At 36.5% G+C, this 23,946-nt stretch overlaps 1 protein-coding gene across 2 annotated transcripts in view; it reads left to right on the top strand.

The window, feature by feature from the left end:
• The window catches only part of RAD21 (RAD21 cohesin complex component), a 52,026-nt gene extending 32,603 nt beyond the window's left edge, over positions 1-19,423 (top strand). For both annotated transcript variants that reach the window (XM_010972579.3, XM_074352942.1), the window contains 12 exons: positions 478-607; positions 1,808-1,907; positions 3,185-3,291; positions 3,931-4,137; positions 4,612-4,737; positions 5,081-5,203; positions 6,966-7,189; positions 8,369-8,528; positions 8,970-9,118; positions 16,205-16,354; positions 16,997-17,080; positions 17,743-19,423. In XM_010972579.3, the coding sequence (XP_010970881.1) occupies positions 478-607; positions 1,808-1,907; positions 3,185-3,291; positions 3,931-4,137; positions 4,612-4,737; positions 5,081-5,203; positions 6,966-7,189; positions 8,369-8,528; positions 8,970-9,118; positions 16,205-16,354; positions 16,997-17,080; positions 17,743-17,934 (1,752 nt within the window). In that variant the 3' untranslated portion in view covers positions 17,935-19,423. The remainder of the gene's footprint in view (positions 1-477; positions 608-1,807; positions 1,908-3,184; positions 3,292-3,930; positions 4,138-4,611; positions 4,738-5,080; positions 5,204-6,965; positions 7,190-8,368; positions 8,529-8,969; positions 9,119-16,204; positions 16,355-16,996; positions 17,081-17,742) is intronic.
• The last annotated feature ends 4,523 nt before the right edge of the window (positions 19,424-23,946 follow it).

The following is a 23,946-nucleotide window of genomic DNA, read 5'->3' as shown; positions in this document are numbered from 1 at the left end:
TACTTTACACTCACTTCTCATTGGCTGAACTGGGTTACATTCAAAAACAAGCACTAGCAGAGAATGAGACAATCATCCTTCAAGCCGGGGGGACGTTTTATTTACTTCCCAAATAAAATCAGAGTTCAGTTATCTACCAAGGAGCAATGAAATGACTAGATTGGCAACAAAAAGTGCCACATAATTCTTGCCATGCTAATGACAACAATCCATGATCACTGTAATACCTGCTTCATCGCTACCTTCATGTCTGTTAATTCATGAATTTGTGCTAGTCTATTCTTTGGGTATACTTAGAAGTTTATAGGTAAAGGCTGTGAGAAATGAAATATACTTGATTATGAGGTAGCTTCAAATAAATGGTTAAAAGTTATGGAGAGATACAAACTGCCTATAAATTGCACAGCATACAAGCTTTAAAGTATGATTGCCTCTAAAACCAGAAAATTAACTTTATAAATTAATGTTAATTCACAGGTGAAGATGGCACTCCGAACATCAGGACATCTCTTGCTGGGAGTAGTACGAATCTATCACAGAAAAGCCAAGTATCTCCTGGCAGATTGTAATGAAGCCTTCATTAAGATAAAGATGGCTTTTCGGCCAGGTATTGTTGACCTTTTTTAACCTGTGGAGTTTCTTATGTTTGATGTGAAAAACTGCTTAACCAATACTCTAAGTGAGCCTGGTTTGTTTTGTTTTAATTGCAATACGAAGAACCTTTCAAAAACAGGGCAAAGCTTGGAGAGGTTCAAGGAAGAAAACCCGTTTTATTTTTGTTCTACATAAGGAATTATGACAGTCACCCCTGTTCGTCCTTTACAGCTGCCTTTTTCTTTTAACCTTTTTCAGCAGTCATCAGAGGTTAAAAGTTTTGAAAACTAATTGTTACGTGTTTTTTGAAAAATGGAGCTCAGAAAAGGAAATCTTAGAATTTTAAATTTTTTCTGAATAATTTTAATGTGTTTTTAAAATCAAATTCAATTTTAGCTTAAATTGTTAAGACTTTTAAAATGTTCTCTGTAGTTTTTGGTGGTGGTTTTGTTTTAGGTGATGTTTGATTGTGAAACCATACTGTAGCAACTGAACTTCCATCTGCATAGATAATTACTATTGTATAATATTTTCAAGTGTTGATGAAATTTTATTCTGATTAAAATAACCTAAATGTGTAGGAGGGCCACCTTATACAGTAATTTCTACTTGTGTTATATTCTTCAACTTCAGTTTATTTAATATATGCACAGTGAAATCTTTGAGATCTAAGGTTTTATTAAAGTGAAACTTTTAGGCAGAGGCTGTGATACTTGAATGATTTCCAGTATGTGGCTACTAACTGTAATTTGCTTAAATAACATGTTTTGTTTCTTTTTATCTTTATAATAAAAATTCATTGCTTTAAGACCTCTTGAAAAATATGGGGGAAAATGTAAAGAAAATTAATATCATTAAACCCTACTTTTCCTAAAATAACCAACCCCTCATTATTGGGATACTCCTTTGCATTCCTTCCTTTCCCTCATAAATTTCATGCTTATTTAGAGAACTTACTAATATTTATTTGTTGATATGTCCCTTTAAAGACTTTTCAGCTTAATTAACAGTGCTTTGACTTTTTTCTTTAATGCAAGTAGTATGGCTTATGATTATAGAAAAACGAAAGTACTTGTGCTTCAGTGGTACTTTGCATATATTATCAACCTTTCTAGAATATAATCTTAGGAAATTATACTGACTTTTTACCATCCTTGATCCCTTGATAATCTTTGGTTTAACCAGGTCTTCAAGCTTACCATTTCTTTTCCAGGTGTTGTTGACCTACCTGAGGAAAATCGAGAAGCTGCTTACAATGCTATTACTTTACCTGAAGAATTTCATGATTTTGATCAGCCACTGCCTGACTTAGAGTATGTCTGTTTCTTTCTCTCCTCTCTTTTTTAATTGTTGACATAGTATACAATAAAACATAATTAGCTTACAAATACATAGTTTTCTTGGGATGTTTTGACATCCCAAAAAAGAGTTGACATGTAGCTAAAATGCATTTGCTTCATTTAGGATAACATACAAATATGAAACATAAACCCGAAGTGTTCGTCCTATAAGAAAATCATGTAGAAGTATCGGCTTTAATACAGCTAAGAGAATTCTGATTAGCTTAGGCCAAAGCTGATTTTTTTTTTCCACTAAATACATGCTACGTTCTACATGATCCCAGGTTGGTCGAGTTATTAGATGCAGAACTGCAGATAGGAAGGGCTGACTGTCAAGTTACATCTGAATTTTTGACTTCAAGGGGTTAGGGGTTGGTGCCCCTAATTCCCATGTTGCTTAAGGTTTCAGCTTTATTTCCCCAATTCACCTCTCACCTTCAGCAAGTATCTTATTTCATCTGTAAATACCTCAGTATGTATCTCTTCAGAGGTAAGGAATTTTTTCAGCATATCTATAATAATATCACACTTTTTAAAAAATTAAAACAATTCCTTAATTATGATATACAGTCAGCAGTCAAATGACCCCAATTGACACATGACCCCAATTTTCCCCCTTGTTTGTTAGGGTCTACACAAGGTTTACAGACTGCACTTGGTTGATATGTCTCATAAGTCTCTCTTAAGAACCTGTAACACTGCTACATTCCTCTTGCATGTTTTTCTGTGCCATTTATTTGCTGAACAAACCTAGTAGTTTGTTTTGAAGCATTTATATACTGAGTTTAATCAATGATATTCCACATTGGTATTAAACATTATGTGTTTTTCTAATTAATGTTTGTAAACAGTATGAGAAGTTATTTGTTAGAGGAAGAAAAAACGTCCCAGGAAAGCCAGTTAACTTCATTGTTCACACAACCTGTAAGTTGTAGGGCCCCAAAGCAAACCCATGCATATCTAGTTAATGCATCTCTTAAGTTTTTCCTCTGTATACCATGTTGCCTTATGTAGTGATTTCAGCATATTGTATTTTGCTTGCCAGTCATTAATGGTTTTAAAATTTAAATGCAAATTAAATTAACTTCCAAGTCATTCAGATTTCTTGGGTTGTGTTAGTATATTACTATTTAGGGTCCATAGGTTGTGTATGTAGTTTTTTTTCTTACAAAGAGAAATAAGATTTTTTTTCCTTATAAATACATTACAGTGAGACTTGAGACTGAAATGTATTTGAAATTCTTTTAAAGTGACATCGATGTGGCCCAGCAGTTCAGCCTGAACCAGAGTAGAGTGGAAGAGATAACCATGAGAGAAGAAGTTGGAAACATCAGTATCCTACAAGAAAATGATTTTGGTAATAGAGAAACAAATCATTAGCCACTAGCTATAATCTTAAAATTACATTGTGACACTAACAAGTTAAAAAAGAAAGCATCTCATGCATTTTCATCAAAAAAGAATATGTTTTCCTACCAGTATATTAAGCATTATTTCCATTTATGCACCAAACTTAGAGTTCATTCTTTGCCTACACCTCCCCATACATGGGGAGAACCTATATATTAACTTGTGTTAAAAGTCCCAAAGTTGAGGTAATGCTTGCTTTTCAGCTAATCATTTTGGAATCAGTTGGCATCATGTACCTACTATGTAGCAAGCCAGATTCTTTTCTTGATGAAAATACTGTAATAAGAAAGTTTTAAGTCTGAATGTTAATGTGACCTAACATACATACATGCTTAGATTTACTTGATATATTTAGGATAACCTAAATTGGGGTCTTACAATTGAATTTGCTAATCATGCCCCAGAATCAGTTTATGAAATATAGATGGCTGAAGATTTGAAGTTTAAACTAGACATTTTAATATTTAACGGTAAATAAGACTTCAGTTAGCAAATGTGACATTATAATTAAATCATTAGCCATTTTCTTTTTTATCAATGATATTTCTAACTTTTTTCAATTAGTGACTAACTAGAATTTCTTTAGGTGACTTTGGAATGGATGATCGTGAAATAATGAGAGAAGGCAGTGCATTTGAGGATGATGACATGCTAGTAAGCACTAGTGCTTCTAACCTCCTATTGGAGCCTGAACAGAGCACCAGCAATCTGAATGAGAAAATTAACCATTTAGAGTATGAAGACCAGTATAAGGATGACAATTTTGGAGAAGGAAATGATGGTGGTATACTAGGTAAGTCAAAGGTGTTTATTCTACGTAATTTCTTTTTAGTTGTGTTGTTTTAGAGCGGTTGCTAATTCTCATCTTGAGCAACTCTCTAGGTGATATATGTGTGAATTGCCACCATGTGGTTCAGTAAAAGTTTTCTGTAAATCTGTAACCTAAAAGTATAATAACAGTATCTAATTTTGTTTAAAAGTACTTCTCTTGGAGTTTTAACTTTTACTAATTCTTAAAACTGCTCTACTTGTGTTGGATTAAGTAAATGTGTGTTATAGACAGATTTGAATTACAAAATATAAATCAAGAATGAGTTTTTTCGTATGCTGAGTGTTTTATACTTTTGTACACTATCTTGAGAGCAGATGCATATTGAATACAGATTTAAATTTTTTAATTTAATCCACTTTAGCATTTTCTTCTAGTGATTGGCTATTGTTCTTTCAGCATTTCTTTTTTAAGTTGTAACTAAATTCTGTGTTTCAGATGACAAACTTATTAGTAATAATGATGGTGGTATCTTTGACGATCCCCCTGCCCTGTCTGAGGCAGGGGTGATGTTGCCAGAACAGCCTGCACATGATGATATGGATGAGGATGATAATGTATCAAGTAAGCATTTCATGTTCAATGATCTAGGCATGATTCTGTTGCTTCCAGAAAGATACTTAATGTAGAAGACCAAAAACTAGAAGTTCCAGCTTCTAGTGAATTATAAATCTCCTTAAAAAATAGTGCTTATGATTGTCTTATATGTTTAATCCTGTGCCCCTCCCTCCTTTTTGGCCATTAGGGTCAACTGTGGAGGGACTTCCTCAAAACTAGAAAAGTGTTTTTTCTTTGGTATCAGTAGGTTTCTTTCAGTTACCCAGAGGAATTATTTTTCCCCATTTGTTGGACATATATTAAGTACCCACCAACCAAGCCTTTTGTGACGAAATTTCTGTTTTTGTAGTGGGTGGTCCTGATAGTCCTGATTCAGTGGATCCTGTTGAACCAATGCCAACTATGACTGATCAAACAACACTTGTTCCAAATGAGGAAGAAGCCTTTGCTTTGGAACCTATTGATATCACTGGTGAGAAATAAACTTTTTGACTCATAAAACTTAGAACATAAAGTTCTAATTCTGGCTGACGTCCACTAATCTCATTGTAAATAACTACCTTCTCCTTTGTCAGCCATCTATCATAGAATCTTTATTTAATTCAGTTATAATTCCTGTATCTTATATCTTACAGAATATCTACAAGTTGCTATGAAGTAAAAGTATAAAACAAGCTTCCTGTTAATACGTATCTCAGTCTTTTGGGTTTCCCAGAATGCTGACAGGTCATACGTGTAACAGTTAGAAAACACTGCAAGGCATTTTTCAGTAAAGTACAAAATTGACTGATTATCTTCCAAGGTTCTAGATTCTGTATAGTTTGGGCTACAATCTGGGGAAATCTAAAAATAACTTTTAAACTGGAAATATCAAAGATTCTAAAATCAGTATTCTGTTTTTTAGTGCTCATTAAGAACCATATCAAAACATATTTAAATGGGGGTGCTGCTTCTGAGTAAGGGAGGCAGTGTTTAATTTGGATATGAAACTTCACAATTTCTAGATGTTTTATGAGTACAATGAGGTAGAAAACTTGAAGTCAGTTACAGTGGAATTCAAAATACTGTTACTACTTTTGAGTAAAACACAATTAACTTTTTGGGTTTCCTGCTTAGACATCTGATCACCAAAATTGTGGCTTGGGCTTCTGGTTTGAAAAGAGTACTTACTATGTAACTAATTCTATTGAGAAACTAAAAATATAAAAATGAGTAAGTCTATCCTCATGGAACCTAAATACTAGAAGAACACGGGTAATTAAGCAAAATATGTATCCATTAGTGACAAATATTACAGAGATCTGTAAACAAGAGGGAGATACACTGCAGTGTTTAAAGTAGAATAGTTAGGCTTAACCAACTATTGAACTTTTAATTTCAGGGAAGGGAACTCAGTAGCTGGAGGACAGGGGCTATCACTGTGTGACATCTTTTTGAATCCTGAATTTTGAACCTCATGAAGATTATATCTATAAAAACCTATGGATTATAATGTGTCTGACAGAATGAAATCTTGGGGAATTTAATATCTTGGGCTTTTCTGTATTTTAAGAAATTGAGATAATGCTACCTACTTTGTAAGTTTTAGTAAGGATTTAAATGTGTAAAAAAGTGTCTAAGATTAAATATGTAAAAAAAGTTCCATGTTCATCTGACTGGATTTGGCCTTGTTTCACATCATCAAGCTGCTTGTGCAACTGCAGCTTTTCCAATAAAACTCATAGTAATTGCAGCCATTTATGGAGTCCTCAGTCTATGCCAGGCTCTATACAAAGTATTTTAGAATCCCTGTATAAGTGGTTAGCCATATTTCAAATGAGTAAACGAAGAGGTGAGCAAAATAAAGTTAACTTTTCTAAACGGTCACTCACCGAGTAAGTGGCAGAACCTAGGACTTGAGCCCAACTCTGAATCAAGTGTGGTGTGTTCCGTGTTTATAGTATTAAGCTACATGAGCAAAAATGTATTGGCCCTGGCCATTATTTTGCTCCTTTTGTGCTAAAAATCTATACATATTTATTCATTCAGATTTTTATTGAACACATGGCTAGCATACATGCCAGCCTCTACATGGTACTTGGGAAACATCAGTTAAAACAGATTCTGCCCTCGTGAGGCTTAACTTTTTTTCTAGGTATTTAGTAAAGCAGGAATATAATGAGACCAAGTCTGGTAGTTGGATGTTTCATGCTAGCCTCTCAGAAAAATGACCTTATTTTCTTTTATCATACTAGTCAAAGAAACAAAAGCCAAGAGGAAGAGGAAGCTAATTGTTGACAGTGTCAAAGAGCTGGACAGCAAGACAATTAGAGCCCAACTTAGTGATTACTCAGATATTGTTACTACTTTGGATCTGGCACCACCCACCAAGAAATTGATGATGTGGAAAGAGACTGGGGGAGTGGAAAAACTCTTCTCTTTACCTGCTCAGCCTTTGTGGAATAACAGACTACTGAAGGTAATATAGTTTGCAGAATTTTTCATTTTAGAGAGATTATGACCATTTTTTTAAATATCCTTTAATAACTTTTGTTTGAATCATTTTGATCAGATATTTTTCAGCTATCTGGCATCTTCTTTTTGTTCTCCCATAAACCTTAGTATACTGAACATAATCTGATCTGAAAGTTCATGGAAGTGACATCTGCATTTCTAAAAGATACAGAATGAATTTTCTAAAAAGCCACTGGTATTTTTAATAATAGTTCTCTCTCCTCAACCTCCTATGATACATTTTGTTGCCTTAATGTGTACTGTGGTTCAGGTCTGCAATCTTTAGATGTTGCTTTCTGGCTAAAACATGGGGTAGTTCTACTTTTCCCGCAAATAAAGCTAGAATTCTTTAGAGATTTTTTTCACTTAACAGGCCCTTTTCTGCTCACTTCAGGTTTCAGACTATTCCATAAAAGTTCTGAGGCATCTGAAAAGCTGTTAGGGTATTATTATCTCTAAAGTTAAAATATTCATAGAACCATATTGACTTTACTATAATTTAGTGTTTAAAGCAGTAAGACTTTGGTAAAACTGCTGTTTACTGGAAGTACAATCATATAATCATTTGGAAGAAGGTCCTTAATATATTTTTGGACTCAGTGGTCTCATCATTAGGAATTTTTCCAAAGGAAGTAATTCAGAGCCACTTACATGAAGATGTTCGTTAATTGTTATTTACAGTTAATTTTTTAAAAAGAAACTTAGTCTTGAAGTGTGGCGCATACATATATATACACACCCAACACACAGGTTTATCTCTACTCAGTGGAATATTATGCAATCATTAAAAATAACAAAAATAATAGTAATTATAATTACCATATAACATTAAGTTGAAAAGGCACTATATAAAGCTATTTGGTATGATTTCATTTAGATTAAGTTTTAAATTTATTTTCATTTGCACACTTAAAATTTATCCATTGTTTCATAACTTGGAGATAATACTAGAGTTCTAAGTACAGGATTTCAAATTATAAAATACAGTGAAGTGTGAATATAACATTGAGTAGAATTCATGGTAAATTACATATACACTGATTATAGCATATTTATTAAAACATACTTACGGAAAATAGTAATGTCAGTGATAGGTTTTAAGTTTATGTGATTTATAATTGATATTTTTAATTTTTTTTAATAGCTCTTTACACGCTGTCTTACACCACTGGTACCAGAAGATCTCAGAAAAAGGAGGAAAGGAGGAGAGGCTGATAATTTGGATGAATTCCTCAAAGAATTTGAAAATCCAGAGGTTCCCAGAGAGGACCAGCAGCAGCAGCAGCAGCAGCGTGATGTTATAGGTCTGTTCAATTGAAAAAGTTTCCTGATAAAGTTTAAGTGAACATTTGGTTTAAAATTTACCTATATATTGCCAAAACAAATCAGAAACAAAGAAGTATACTCAAATTTTTGGACAGGGAAATACATGCCTTACATTCTCTGATTGCTTTGTTAGATGTGAAGTTTTTTGTTTTCAGAAAGGGTTGACGTATAGGACTGGCTGAATGATAGTCTGCTAATGGATAGTCCTGGGTGGGACGTGTCCATGTAGGCCCCTTCCCACCTTTAAGTGTATTGTTAGGAATTGAGTAACCTTTTGGAGGTAAAATTTTACTCAGCCTTCCTTAGGGAAAGTAAGTCTCTGTTTTACTCTTAGCATATTAGTATTAAACGTAAATGGTTTTAAAATATTGTTGAGGACTGTTAGGCCCTAAGCTTTCTCTTCATATGACCAAATGCAGATGAGCCCATTTTGGAAGAGCCAAGCCGCCTCCAGGAGTCAACAATGGAGACGAGCAGAACAAACCTGGACGAGTCAGCCATGCCCCCACCGCCACCTCAGGGAGTTAAGCGAAAAGCAGGACAAATTGACCCGGAGCCTGTGATCCCTGTAAGTAAGCACATCTCTCCATCATGATGTTTGGGGTGTTCAAACAGTATTTTAGATCTCCAGTAGTCACAGGTGTTACTTAAGGAGACCTTTTGAAGTATCTTGGTTTTGGCAGAAGGTAGTAAGGAATGTGTGCAGAGAGAGAATGGCAGCTGAGGATCTAAACACAATACGCTCTAAGTGGGAGGAATTTTTGGTTTTTCTGACTTCCTGGATAGAGTCGTGCTTCAAAGTGGCTTAGAGCGAGTATCCTTGGCTAATGTGGAATCCTTGACTCTGAACTTGGTTCCAGTTTTATTTCTCCAACATTTGCCTGTGGTGAATCTGACAGTTGCAGATAGAAGAAAAGCAGTATATGGAACCTGTTAAATTCTACAGATACTAAATACATTGTGAATAAAAATGAAACAAACTTCCTGCTAAAAAAAAAAAAGAATTTTTATACTTGAAACTAGTAGAGTCTCATACATTCCAGGTGTCTCACCATTTATATTGCACATTTTCTCGTCCAGTTTAAGTGTATTAGCTTCAGGTGTACAACATAATGATTGGGTGATATATGTATATGTAGTGAAATGATGACCACAGTAAGTTAGCATCCATCACACATTTTCTTCTTATCATGAGAACTTTTAAGAGCTACTCTTAGCAACTTGCAGATATGTAGTATAATTTAATCTCCTTATCCATGGATGCAGATACAGAGGCCTGTCTGTAATACATCAGTTTACATAAGAGTCTTAAGCATCCATGAATTTTGGTATTTAGAGGGGATCCTGAAGCCAATTCCCTGCAGATACAGAGGGACAACTGTATCATTAATTATAATCAGCATACTGTATGTCAGATCCCCAAAACTTATTTATCTTATAATATATGGAAGTTTTTCTTTGACCAATATCTATTCATTTTTCCCACCCTCTAGTAACCACCATTCTACTTTCTGCTTCTCTGAGTGTCAGCTTTTTTAGATTCCACATGTAAGTGATATTTATCAAACAGTTTCTTTCTCTGACTTATTTCACTTAGCATAATGCCCTCAGGGTCCATCCATGTTGTCGCAAAAGGCAGAATTTCTTTCTTTCTCATGATGAATATTTCAGTGTGTGTCTATATATATGTTTTTCTTAATCCATTTATATGCTGTTGGATACTTAGGTTGTTTCCATAGCTTGGCTATTATTTGGCTATTATAACTAATCTAATGCTACAGGGAACATGGAGGTGCAGGTATCTTTTTAAGGTAGTGATTTCATTTCCCAGAAGTGAAATTGCTGGATCATATGGTAGTTCTGGTTTTAATTCTTTGAGGACTCTCCATACTGGTTTTCCATAGTGGCTGTACCAGTTCACATTCCCACCAGAAGTGCATGAGGGTTTCCTTTACTCATCCTCACCACTGCTTGTTACCTCATCTTTTCAATGATAGGTGATTCCTAATTGTGGTTTTTATTTACATTTCCCTGATTAAAGGTGTTGTGTACCTTTTCATGTACCTGTTGGCCATCAGTATAGTCTTTGGGAAAATGTCTTCACATCCTCTGCCCATTTTTTAATTGTTTTTTTTTTCTCATGAATTGTGTGAGTTCTTTATCAGATAAATGATTTGCAAATATTTTCTCCATTCTGTAGGTTGCCTTTTCATTTTATTGATGGTATCTATATAGAATGTTTTAGTTTAATGTAGTCCCACTTGTATATTTTTTGCTTTGGGTGTCAAATCCATAAAAATCATTATCAAGACCAGTGTCAGGGAGCTTATTGCCAGTGTTTTCTTCTATTGAATTTTGGTTTCAGGTCTTAGATTCACATCTGTAATCCATTTCATTCTTTTCTGTATGGCTGTCCATATTTCCCTGTACCGTGTATTGAAGAGATTGTCCTTTCCCCAGTATGTATTTTTGGCTTCTTTCTGCTGCTGAATTAATTGACCATATATGTGTGGGTTTATTCCTAGGCTCTCTATTCTGTTCCAGGATCTGGTTTCTTTAGCAGACATTCCTGTGTATCTCCAATACTAGGCAGTTTTAGGCTTTCTTATTAAGAAATCAGAATATACTTGTCCAATTGCTGAAAAAAAGTAAAGCAACATCTTGCTATGTCATCAAGACTGGCTACCACTAAATTCACTTAGAATAGGTTAACTAAACAAGTATAAAGAAAGAGAGGAGGTCAAGATGGTGGAATAGAAGGATGTGGAGCTCACCTCCTCCCCATAGATCAACATGAGGAACAATTCTCACAGAATATTAGACTCACACAGGCTACATACACATGGTCCCACATAAAAGCAGCCCTTCAAGACCACAGTAGATAACTGTTGCTCCTAAACTCAGAGTCAGAGAAATACAAGTAACATGAAGTAGAGGAGCCACTCCCAATTAAAGGAGAAATCCCCCTGAAAAAACAATAAAATAGACTTCTCCAGTCTATCAGAACTAGAGTTCAAAAAGGGGATAATAAAAATACTGAAAGAATTTTAAAAAGCTATTTATAGAAATGATCTATGCAGATCACTGTAACAAGGAACTAGAAAAAAAATCAGCTTTACTATCAGCTGATTTCTCTACATAAATGTTTCAGGCCGGAAGGGAGTGGCAAGATATATTCAAAGTCCTGAAAGGAAAAACCTGTGACCTAGGATACTGTCTACCCAGCAAGATTATCATTTAGCATAAAAGGAGAGAAAAGAATTTCTCAAACAAAAACTAAATATAGCAACACTAATTGACAAGTCTTCTCTAAATAGAAAAGAATCTGTAGAAAAGATAAAATCACAATTGGAAATATAACTACAATGAATAGCATAAGCATGAAGAGGACATCAAAATCATAAAACGTAGGTAAGGGATTAAGAAATTTTTGTTTGTTTTTAAGAATGTGTTTGCACCTATATGGATAAAAGTCTAAAGCAAGTAGATACAGTAATCAAGTTAAAGTACTTGAAAAACAGGGTAACCACAAATCAAAAACATAACAGTAGAGTCACAGAGAAAACTCAAAGCATTATACAGTAGAAAATCATCAAACCTCAAAAGGGAAAAACAAAAAGGAACAAAGAAGAAATGCAAAACCTGTGTCCTGGTACATGGTCAGTCCTAGAGAATGTTCCACGTAAAAAAGAATTAGAAAAAGTACAAAACCTAAACTTGGAAGGATCAGAGAGGAAATTAGTAAAATAGAGATTAAAAAAGACAATGGGATATAGCAATAAAATCAAGAACTGGTTTTTTGAAAGGGTAAACAAAATCAACAAACCTCTGGCCAGGCTCACCAAGAAGAAAGAACCCAAATATAGCAAGAAATGAAAGAGGAGAAGAACCAATACCACAGACATACAAAAAACCATAAAAGGATACTATAAACAACTATATACCAACAAATTGGATAACCTAGAAGAAATGGACAAGTTTCTAGAAATATACTGTCCACCAAAACTGAATCAAAAAGAAATAGATAACGAGTGGAGTGATCACTAGAAGTAAAATAGAATCTGTAGTTTAAAAAAAAAAAACTCCCTGCAAACGAAAGTCCAGGATCAGATGGCTTCACTGGGGAATTCCACAGTCATAGAAAGAAGAACTTACACTGATTCTTCTTAAACTCTTCCAAAAGATTGAAGAGGAGGGGAAACTCCCAGAGTCATTCTATGAAGCCACCATCACCCTGATATCAAAACCAAAAACACTACCAAAGGAGAAGACTACAGGCCAATATCTCTGATGCATGTAGGTGAAAAAATTCTCGACAGAATAGTAGCAAACCAAATCCAACAGCACATAAAAAGATCATACACTACAATCAAATTGGATTCATCCCAGGGTTACAGGGGTGGTTCACCATACACAAATCTGTGATGCACCACATCAACAAAAGAAAGGACAAGAACCACATGATCATCTCAATAGATGAAGAAAAAGCATCTGGTAAAATTTAACATCCATTCACTCTTACCAAAGTGAGTGTGGTGGGAACATACCCCAACATTTTACCTACTTTAATGGCAAACACACAGCTAACAATACACAGCAGTGAACAGTTGAAAGCCTTCCCACTAAAATCCAGAACAAGACAAGGATGCCCACTCACCATTTCTCTTCAACATAGTAGTGGAAGTCCTAGCTACAGCAATCATAAGGAGAAGAAATAGAAGGGATCCAGATTGGAAGGGAAGAGGTAATAAAATTGTCACAAATTGTCACTATACACAGATGTTGTGATACTATATATGAAAACCTTACAGACTCCACACAAAAACTACTAGAACTAAACAAATTCAGCAAGGTACAGGGTACAAGATTAACATGCAGAAATCTGTTGCATTTCTTTACAGTAATGATGAAATGTCAGAAACAAAATTTTAAAACTTCCAAATTGCATCAAAAAAATAAAATACTTAGGAATAAACCTGACCAAGGCGATGAAAGACTTATAGATGATTTAAAGAAAAGGAAAGATACCTCATGCTCTTGGATTGGAAGAATCAAGTGTTAAAATGACCATACAACCCAAAACAATCTACAGATTTAATGTGATCCCTATCAAATTCCCCAGGACATTTTTCACAGAGCTAGAATAAATAATCCAAAAATTTGTATGGAACCACAAAAGACCCAGAATTGCCAAAGCAATACTGAAGAAAAAGGAGACTGGAGGAATAACCCTCCCAGACTTCAAACAGTAGTACAGAGCCATAGTAATCAAAACAGCCTGGTATTTGCACAGACAGACATGGATCAGTGGAACAGAATAGAGAGCCTAGAAATAAACCCACACATCTACAATCAATTGTCTTTGACAAAGGAGGAAAGAATATACAATGGAGAAAAGACAGTCTCTTTAGCAAGTGGTGTTGAGAAAGCTGGACAGCCACATGTATGTAAATCAATGAAGTTAGAACACTCCCTCATGTCATACACAAAAATAAACTCAGAATGGCTTAAAGACTTAAGACGGGACATCATAAATCTCCTAGAAGAGAACAGGCAAAACATTCTCTGGCATAAGTCGTAGCAGTGTTCTCCTGTAGCAGTCTACCCAGGCAATAGAAATTAAAACAAAAATAAACAAATGGGACCTAATCAAACTTAAACACAGCCTACGGGCTGGGAGAAAATACTAGCAAACGATGTGACTGACAAGGGCTTAATTTCCAGAATATGCAAACAGCTCAGAGAACTCAACAAAAAACGAACAACCGAATCAGAAAATGGGCAGAAGGCCTAAGGAGACATTTCTCTAAAGAATACACACAGATAGCCAGTAGGCACATGAAAAGATGCTCAGTATCACTAATTATCAGAGAAATACAAATGAAAACTACAGTGAGGTATCACCTCACAGTGGTCAGGGTTGCCATCATTAAGAAATCCACAAACAAATTCTGGAGGTGGAGGGAGAGAAAAGGAAACCCTCTTACACTGTTGGTGGGAATGTAATTTGGCATGGCAACTATGGAAAACAGTATGGAGATCCCTTCAAAAAAAAAACAAAAAAACAAAATTGGGGGGACAGCATAGCCCAGTGGTAGAATGCAGGCCTAGCAAGCATGAGGTCCTGGGTTCAATACCCAGTACCTCCATTAAAAAAATAAATAAAAACCTAGTTGCCTCCACACCCACCCAAAAAAAAAAGTATACAGTGCTATATGTCAATTATATCTCAGTAAAACTGGAAGGAAAAAATTTTTTTATATTCCAGAGGAAGCTCTAACTCAAAAATACAGATGCACCCCAGTGTTCATAGCAGCACTGTTTACAATAGCCAAGACATGAAAGCAACCTAAATGTCCATCATCAGATGATTGGATTTGGAGGTGGTGCACGCACACGCATAATGGAATACTACTCGGCCATAAGAAATAAAATAATGCCATTTGCAGCATCATGGATGGGCCTAGAAATTACCATACTGAGTGAAGTAAGTCAGACAGAAAGACAAATATCATATATCATTTACATGTAGAATCTAAAAAAACGATACAAATGATACAAATGAACTTACTTACAAAACAGAAACCTACTCACATAGAAAACATGGTTACTGAGGGAGAGGGAAGGGATAAATTGGGAGTTTGAGATTTGCAGGTACTAACTACTATATATAAAATAAGTTTCTACTGTATACACAGAGAACTATATTCATTGTCTTGTAATAAAAATACGTTTTGTAATAAAAAATACGTTGGTATAACTGAATCACTATGCTGTACACCAGAAACTAACAACATTGTAAATCAACTATATTTCAATTAAAACATACCTATATATATAAAGGAAGTAAGGTGCTCTGGTTTAAGGCTTCTCAACCTTAAGTCTGTGGAATAAATTAATCCGAGCAAAGGGAGGCTTTTTGGTACCTTAGGCTCTTGGTTCAGCTTCCATCAAGACGTTGGCAGAAGAATACTCCTTGCCAGTTTTAAGAACTAGTTGTCTGTGCCCTCTGGTGGTAAGGAGTTGTCAAGAAGAGCATTTTTCTGTTTGATCTCGGGAATAGGACTGGGAACAGGTAACGAGCGGGTTGCTCTAGTACTGCTCCCTGGGTACTTACTCCCTTGTCAGTTTATTAATGTTCTCGTCTGTTTATATTAAGCCAGAAATGAAGGGAATTCAAGAAATGGGCCCAGAACAATAGTCTCTTGATTCCTATTAATTTGCTGCCATAAGAGCACCTAGGCTCTTATTTAGAGCTTACACTTAGTTGGAATAACCTTAAGGCTGTCTTATGCAGGAATGGTTGACAGTACCAGGTAATTAATGTTAGAGACTTTTTGCATTGCCCTGGAGTCAGTGGATTCTGTTTTTTCCTAAAATGCTATTACAGAAAGTTTTGAGGGGTTTTAAACTATAGTTTTTCTTGTTTTTTACAAATTCCTCACGTAAACTTCAAGTAATTTGACTTCTAAAAAGTATGAAAACAAAACACTTTGTCCTAGAATAAGATAATGAATGGATTAATATTTTTATAAGCTATTTTAATGCTTCACAGTAAAAAAAAAAACAGAACAAGACATGTATAATAATCAGGTTTTGATTATAAGGAAGTGTGGAGATATGACCCCACTGTTTCTTTTCATTTTGCCTGAAGCCTCAGCAGGCAGAGCAGATGGAAATACCTCCTGTAGAGCTGCCCCCAGAAGAGCCTCCAAATATCTGTCAGTTAATTCCAGAATTAGAACTTCTACCAGAAAAAGAGAAGGAAAAAGAGAAGGAAAAGGAAGATGATGAAGAGGAGGAGGTAAGGAAGGGCTGTAAAGAGGACTGATGAATAAATGTACATTCCAGACTAAGCAAAAATCTTCAACCAGCAGTAAGAACCGGCCACAAGATAAAGGCAGCTAGGAACAATTTAGAAGTCAAGAAATCGGCGAAAGGGCACTCCGCTGTCCTTCAAGAGCCCACAGAGGACACAGTTACATAGCACAGCATAAAATCTGATGTTCTTAATGACGATCTAGATCACTAAGAAGTTTAGCTTACATTCAAACAATTGTCATCCACAATTAACTTAGCTCCAATAGGAAACATAATAAAAAGCTGGTTGAAATAACAATGTACTTAATGACATAGTGACTGCTTAAATTTCTTAGCAAGGGCCAGTAACGTGTAGCTCACCACCAACAGTAGTCCATGGACCACACTGCGTAGATAGATCACATCCTTGTAGATCAGTACAGAATCATATTCAGCTCAAGTATGCTTGGAGGTAGAGGACTTTGTTTCTTAAGAAAGACTTTAAACTACATGCTAAATGACTTTTCCATTAATCAAAATGCTCAGTTTAGTGTAAGAGCTTTCAAGAGATATAAAAACCGCTTCATTTTGTAGCAGCTTTGTCAGTTTTTTGTTTTGTTTTTGTGTGGGGGTCATTTTCACTCAGGATGAAGATGCTTCAGGGGGTGATCAGGATCAAGAAGAAAGACGATGGAACAAAAGGACTCAGCAGATGCTTCATGGTCTTCAGGTATGCCCATGAAGCCTGAGAGAGATTTCAACAAAGGCTTTTGGCATTGTTTCCTCAAAAAAAAAAAGTGACATGCTATAACCAGAAAACTTGCCTTTTATGAAACTTTTTGCAGAACTGCACATCTTAAACTACTTTAATACATAAGCTGTTAGGCCAGGAGCCAGCCTGGAAAGCATCCAGGTGAACACTTTCCTGTAGTTAACCTGCAGGGCAGACCTCCTTTGTGAGTCTACATTTTCTTTCTTTTGGTTGAGCAAATCTAATGAATTGAATCATCGTTCAGTGTCAGACGTCATTTCTCCTTGGGCCTTAATGTAGCAGGTACAGAGGAGATACCTTGAGTGTCTTCTATGAAAATACCAGGCAAGGTGCTCAAGGTTTCATAAATAGATTCAAAGGATAGTTAAGTTGAGAGTTTTCAGAACCGAGTTTGATCTTACTATTTTGTCAATTAGACATTCAAAATAAATGAGTTATTTTAACATTTGTTGGAACAGCCTAATGTAAACAGTGTCTTACTATTCAAAAATCTACTCCTGGCCCCCAAAAGAATTTACAGTATATTTTTTTGGTATCCAGAACTAGTACCCTTTTAAAATTACTGCTTTACTATGCAGATTTACTTTCATTTAATTCTTTTTTTGTTTGGTTTATTTCAGCGAGCTCTTGCTAAAACTGGAGCGGAATCTATCAGTTTGCTTGAGTTGTGTCGAAACACAAACAGAAAGCAAGCTGCAGCAAAGTTCTACAGCTTCTTGGTTCTCAAAAAGCAGCAAGCCATTGAGCTGACTCAGGAGGAACCCTACAGCGACATCATCGCAACCCCTGGACCAAGGTTCCACATTATTTGAGCAGCTACAAGCGTTATAGCTAGTGTCCGTTTCACTAGTGTGTACAAATCGCCCCCGTGTGTAGGGCACACAAAACCCTTCAAGAAATTTAGGTCTTTGTACAAAGTCTCTGCCTTTTTCTTCATTCTTTCCAGTATTTTAAATTTACCAGTTTCATCTTGTATGGTGGTTGTGTTCTGATGGAGAACAAGAACCCAGAAGGTTATTTTTTAACAGGCCAGAACAGATGTGTACAATATTGGCACGTGTACTAGTGTTGAGTAGCAGTGGAACGTCGGGGTTTTTATACTAGGTCTCCATTACTGCATTGGAAAGAAGAACTTTTCAAGAAAAATGCCTGACAGACAGTTAAGAACTGTGGTGTCTTTTCCCATCAGTAACACCGGCAGTCTTCTAGTAACCTTTGTGCTTTAGGGATGGCACCCAGAACAGAGATTGTCCTCTTGAGATAATGTTTTAAAGCGTAATTCCACAGTGACCAGGGGGGTGTGTGAAACTTTATCGTAACTAATCCCCTTCAGCTACAAAAAGACAGGACTTGGTTTAAGTGCCCTATTTTGGAAATCATTCCATTTGAGACTTTTTAATGAACCTTACTATCCTAAAATCTGTTGTTTTAGTGAGGCTCTAAAATGAGCAGAAATAGACTTTTTAGAGTAGAATGAATATTAAAGAGCATTTATAACTTTCCAGGAACTACAAATCAAAGTTTTAAAAAGATGTTTGGAGACACTTGAGTATTCAGATCATGAAAATAGAAATTGCTATGCCAGCTGAAAGGACAGGCTGATGGGAAATCATACAACTGGTTGACTTAACCTTGAAGCAGACAGTGCTGTAAAAACTAATGGCTTCTCTGATATTTATTATAAGTTTTAGTACTGATCTTTTTGCCATTGCTTGCACACTCCTATATTTGGGACTTTAATAGCTTTGCAACAAATCCAATATCTGGTTTCCTATAATTTAAGTAAGGAAAAACACATCCAAATAAAGGCTTTATTATTAACAGACCAGACAGGTAGCACCAGAAATTATGTGACTGTTATGATTATCAAAACATGTCTTAACTTTTTAGGGCAAAATTACACTGAAAGTTCTAGCTTAAGTGGTAGCACTTTTGTGGGAAAAAAAATCACTCAGACTTCAGTGTGTACCCAATAATTTTAAATTATGTGCAACGTTTTAAATTTGTGAACTCATAATTACTGTTTTGATGATTCAGTTTCTTGAGAATGGTAAGTGTATCAAATTGCTATTGCCGCTTTATTTTCAATATGATGTGCCTGTAAACCATGGATTTTTCTCCCTTTGTAAAAAGACATTGTAGATAATTAAATGTTTGATTATAGAAAAGTCATTAGTTTCTTGTTACACATTTTGTTAGTCTGGTTTTTGTTGCTTATTGGGTTTTAATATTGTTCTTGAAAATAGTTGATGCTATGTTATGTATAACTTTTCTAATAAAAGTTGTGTTATATGCTATAAATGTTGGACTATTGTTTTCCAGATAATGGTGTTCTCCAGGAAAACATAGATGAAATAAGTTAATTATGCTTCATCTTTTGTTTGTCTTATCTAGAATAATTATCCATACAAATAGTGAAATTTTAAAGAGGTCTTAGAGTTAAAAAAAAGACTGGAATAATTTGTCTTCATTGACAGAAGAGCCATGAGATGGATAGGTGTGTAATCTTTACAGTGTCTATTAGAATGTATTAAGATTAAAATGAAACCAATAAATGCTAGTGCTAAGGAATCTTAGGGCATAGATAACTACTAAATACATAACAAATTATGAATGCCTATGGATGTGTGTCCTTGGGGCCCTAATAAACGAACTTAGCCTATGAACAATGTCCTGGAGACTTGCTGGGTCCATCCGAGAAACCTTAAGCCAGGGCATTTGGTTACTTGGAATGTACCCACCATTGCGTTCAAGCATCTGACTTGTCCCGCCACAAGCTGTGAGTTTTAACACACAGAAGACTTCATTGGTTTAAGCCCTGCTGTATCTTAAGTGTAAATAGTTTAATGCTGTTTGTAATAGAAAAGTAAGTGTTTACTAAGCACCAGTCCTCAAAGATGCTTTAATTTAGGGCTCACCACCCACAGTGAAGACAGACTAGTAAGAATTATAATCTAACATAACATAAAAGTAATGGGAACCCAGAATATAGCATGCCAAAGTACCTGGGTGTGGTCCACAAGGGATTCTACGATGAGAAAAGGCTTGCTAATAAGATTTGAAAGATGATTCAGCATGGTAACTAGAATGGACTGGTTTTCTTTCAGGTGCAGCAGAACCATGAGTATTCAACTTGGGACTGAAAAGTCTAGTTGGAAACATGAGGGTAGAGAGTCCTGTCCCTTGACTTCCTTCCTCAAACTTAGAACTAACAAAAGGGTGCAGTAGAGCAAGGGGCCGGGGAGGTGGAGACTCAGCTTCTGATCTTAATTTGATCGTGGAGCCTAAAGCTCAAAAATGGGCCAGATCACATACAACAGAGGTTCTCAGCCTTGCTGCCCTAGGTGCAGTCACTCAGGAGGCTGTAAAAAATACTGGATGTCTAAGTCCCACTCCTGCAGAATGTTTCTGGATTCTAGTGCCCACTGAACACAACATAGTTGAATGGACGCACATGGCTCGAGGAAATGTATAAAGGGTCTCCCACAACAATTTTTGAGTAACATTGATGCTCCTGGAAGCATTATTTACTGTGTGGTTTGGAGTATCGCCTGACATGCCACCAGTCCCCGAATTTGAGAGAGACAGGTCAAGTGAAAAGAAAACTGGTATCTGCAGTTAAATGGATCAGGGTTGCCTTAGGACTCCATTTACTCAACTATAAATCTGAATGAGTGGTGCAGAAGTTGTAGAGTCTTGTGATACATGGAATGAGTAAGATCACATGAAATAAGAGTGCCTAAAACTGGGTACTCAATAAATGGTGGCCATTGTAAAAATGTTTAAAGCAAGGGATTCTTACTAGAAAATGGACTTTTCAGGATATGAATGACAGTGGGATGCAAGATAGAAGAATGAAGAGGCTTAAAAGATTGTTGTAAACCCAACCACAAAGTTATCTGAGTGAGATGCCAGAAGGAGCCTAAAGGATGTTCTCCTCGAATATTCCCTCCCTCTCAGCACACTCCTTCTGCCTACAGTGCCCTGTGAGGTGGCATGGGAGGCTCCTGAACTCCCCTCCTCCCATGGACACACCAAAGGTACAGTATATGTGGAGCAATCTCCCTTAAAAGAAATCCAGGAACTACCTGGGTAACTCCTACCCCTGGGACATGAAAACACCCACGTCAGCATAGGTAGGAAAGGCTGAGACACAAACGCCGTAAAGCTCACCCTCAGCCAGCAACATGCAATCAGGAGGGAACTCACAACTTCCAGCTTCTCACCAAAGAGTGAAGGGCTTAGACCCTACTTCCACCATAGCTTTTAAGACCTAACCCAAGGGACAAGCCCCCAAAATACCTAACTCCGAAAGCCAGTGGGTCTTGTGTCCTCGAGACCGACAAGACTACAGGAAACAAGAACTTCACAGGTGTGTGGGCACTCAAGGCTACCCTCCCAGGTTTCAGTGCAAAGGGAACAAAGAAAATTGCCCACCTCCCAGGCTTTCCCCGGGAGGGTCCTATTTGTGTACTTTAAAAGCTGATGCCTAAGGGTCAGGCTTCTTACTTAGCACACCTACAGGGGCCGACTGCCATCCTCAGAGACCAAGGAAACCAGCAGACGCCTCCCCTGCCCTCTTCCTCTAGCTTGCGTCAGGTCACCAGTATATCTGAAAGGAACTTGTGCACATGTCTGGTGCCCCAGCTTTCGTGGCTGCTGCCTGAGAGAAAGATCCCCCAGATCATCTGACTCTGACAGCCAACAGGGTTTGCATTGACAAGTCCCCGCAGACTAGAGCAAACAACAAAGGCGCTCAACAAGCTCAGGAGCAGGTACACACACGTGTGCACACACTGCAATGCCGCAGACCCAGGCCCAGATCAGAGCAAGCAAAACACCCACCTGGATGGGCCCAAATACTAACTTCACCAGCTGCTCTCCGAGGCTCCAGCTTCCAACCAGCCTATGTCTACGTCTGTGTGCTGACTGCAGCCTTCGCCTCTGGGACACTGACAGATCCGGGCACACCTTCAACTACTGAGAATAGACAAGAACAAAGACGGCAACCTGGATGATCACAGAGGCTTGAGGGACGACTAGGAAGTGGGCCAGGCTTACTGATGAGGTACCTCTCCCACACAAGACCTCTCAGGACTGGGAGAGGTGACTGTTCTATCTAATATGCAGAAACCAACAGGGAGTCAAAGATAAATGAAGAAATAGAAATATGTTACAAACAAAAGAACAAGCCAAATATCCAGAAACAGATCTTACTGAAGCAACAAATAAAAGTGATTTTGCCTGATAAACATTTCAAAATAATATATCTAATAGTAATAATACAATGCGTTTCCTCAGGTCAGGAAAACAATGCATGAACAAACAATTTCCATAAAGAGGAAAAATACTTAAAAGTACCAAATAGAAAGCAGAGAGTGGAAGAATACAATAACTGTACTGAAAAATTCAGTAGAGAAGTTCAACAGCAGATGAAGTCAAGCAGAAGAAAGGGTCAGCTTTCTTCTCAAAGACAGGGCAGTGGAATTCATCCAACTAGAGGCGGGGTGGGGAAAGAAAAAATGAAGATAGCTTAAGGGGCTTATGCAGTATCATCAAGAGGATCAAACACACATCACAGGGCTCTCAAAAAAAAGAGAGGCAAGAAGTAGAAAATGTATTCAAAGAAACTATGGCTGAAATTTCCCCTAAACTGGTCCCACAGGACTGTACATTTGAGTACTTTAAAAGCTGCTGCCTGAGGTTCTGGCTTCCAATCAGCCTAAATTGAGATGCTGACTGAGATGCTCCCCTCTGGGACACTTACAGGTCTTGGCACACCCTTGACTCCTGGAAGCCACTAAACATAAAATAGGCTTCTTAGACAACCAAGAGCTAGACAGGGTCTGATGATAAAGTTCATGTCCTACACGAAGCCACTCCTTCAAGACTAGGAGAGGTGGCTCTACTCTTCTACCTAATGGGTAAAAACCAACACAGAAAGTTAATGAAGATGAAGAAAAGACTATGTTCCAAATGAAACAACAAAATAAAACCACAGGGAAAAAAATCCTTAATGAAATGAAAATAAGTGATTTACCTGAAAAAGAGTTTAAAATAATGGTCATAAAGGTGTTCACAGAACTAGGGGGAAGAATGGATAAACACAGTGAGAATTTTAAAAGAGAAAATAGAAGACAGTACCAAACAGAAGTCACATTGCTGAAGAATACAATAACTGAGCCGGAAAAAATGCATTAGAGAAGCTCAAGAGCATACAGTGAAGCAGAATGACTCACCCAATCAGAGCAGCAAAAAAAAGGGGCGGAAAAATGAAGATAGCTTAAGGGACTTATGGGACAACATCAAATACACCAACATTTATATTATAGGGGTCTCAGAAGAAGAGAAAGAAAAAGTGGCAGAAATGTATTTGAAGAAATAATAGCTGAAAATTTCCCTAATCTAGTAATGAAGATTTAAAGACAAAAGTAGTAAAAACAAACAAAAAGAAACTAACTACAATAATTAGTTAAGGGATACAAAAGATAAAATAACATAAAATGTGACATCAAAAATACAAAATGTGGAAGTGAGGAAAAGAATAAAATTGTAGAGCTTTAGAATGCACTCACAATTTAATGTTATCAAATTAAATAGACTGTTATGAGGGGACGTGAAATGGGTGAAGGAGATCTAAATGTATAAACTTCCAGTTATAAATAAGTCCTGGGGATGTAATGTACAGCATGGTGACAGTTAATGCTACTGTACTGCATAAATGAAAGTTGCTAAGAGAGTATGTGTTAAAAGTTCTCATCATAAAAATATTTTGTAACTACACACCATGATGGATATTAACTGGACTTACTGTGCTCATTTTG

Source organism: Camelus bactrianus, chromosome 25 (genome assembly GCF_048773025.1).
Source record: "Camelus bactrianus isolate YW-2024 breed Bactrian camel chromosome 25, ASM4877302v1, whole genome shotgun sequence".
NCBI classification, from domain to species: Eukaryota; Metazoa; Chordata; class Mammalia; order Artiodactyla; family Camelidae; genus Camelus; species Camelus bactrianus.
Note: the sequence above shows the minus strand (reverse complement) of the source record. Positions and strands in the feature narration are given on the sequence as shown.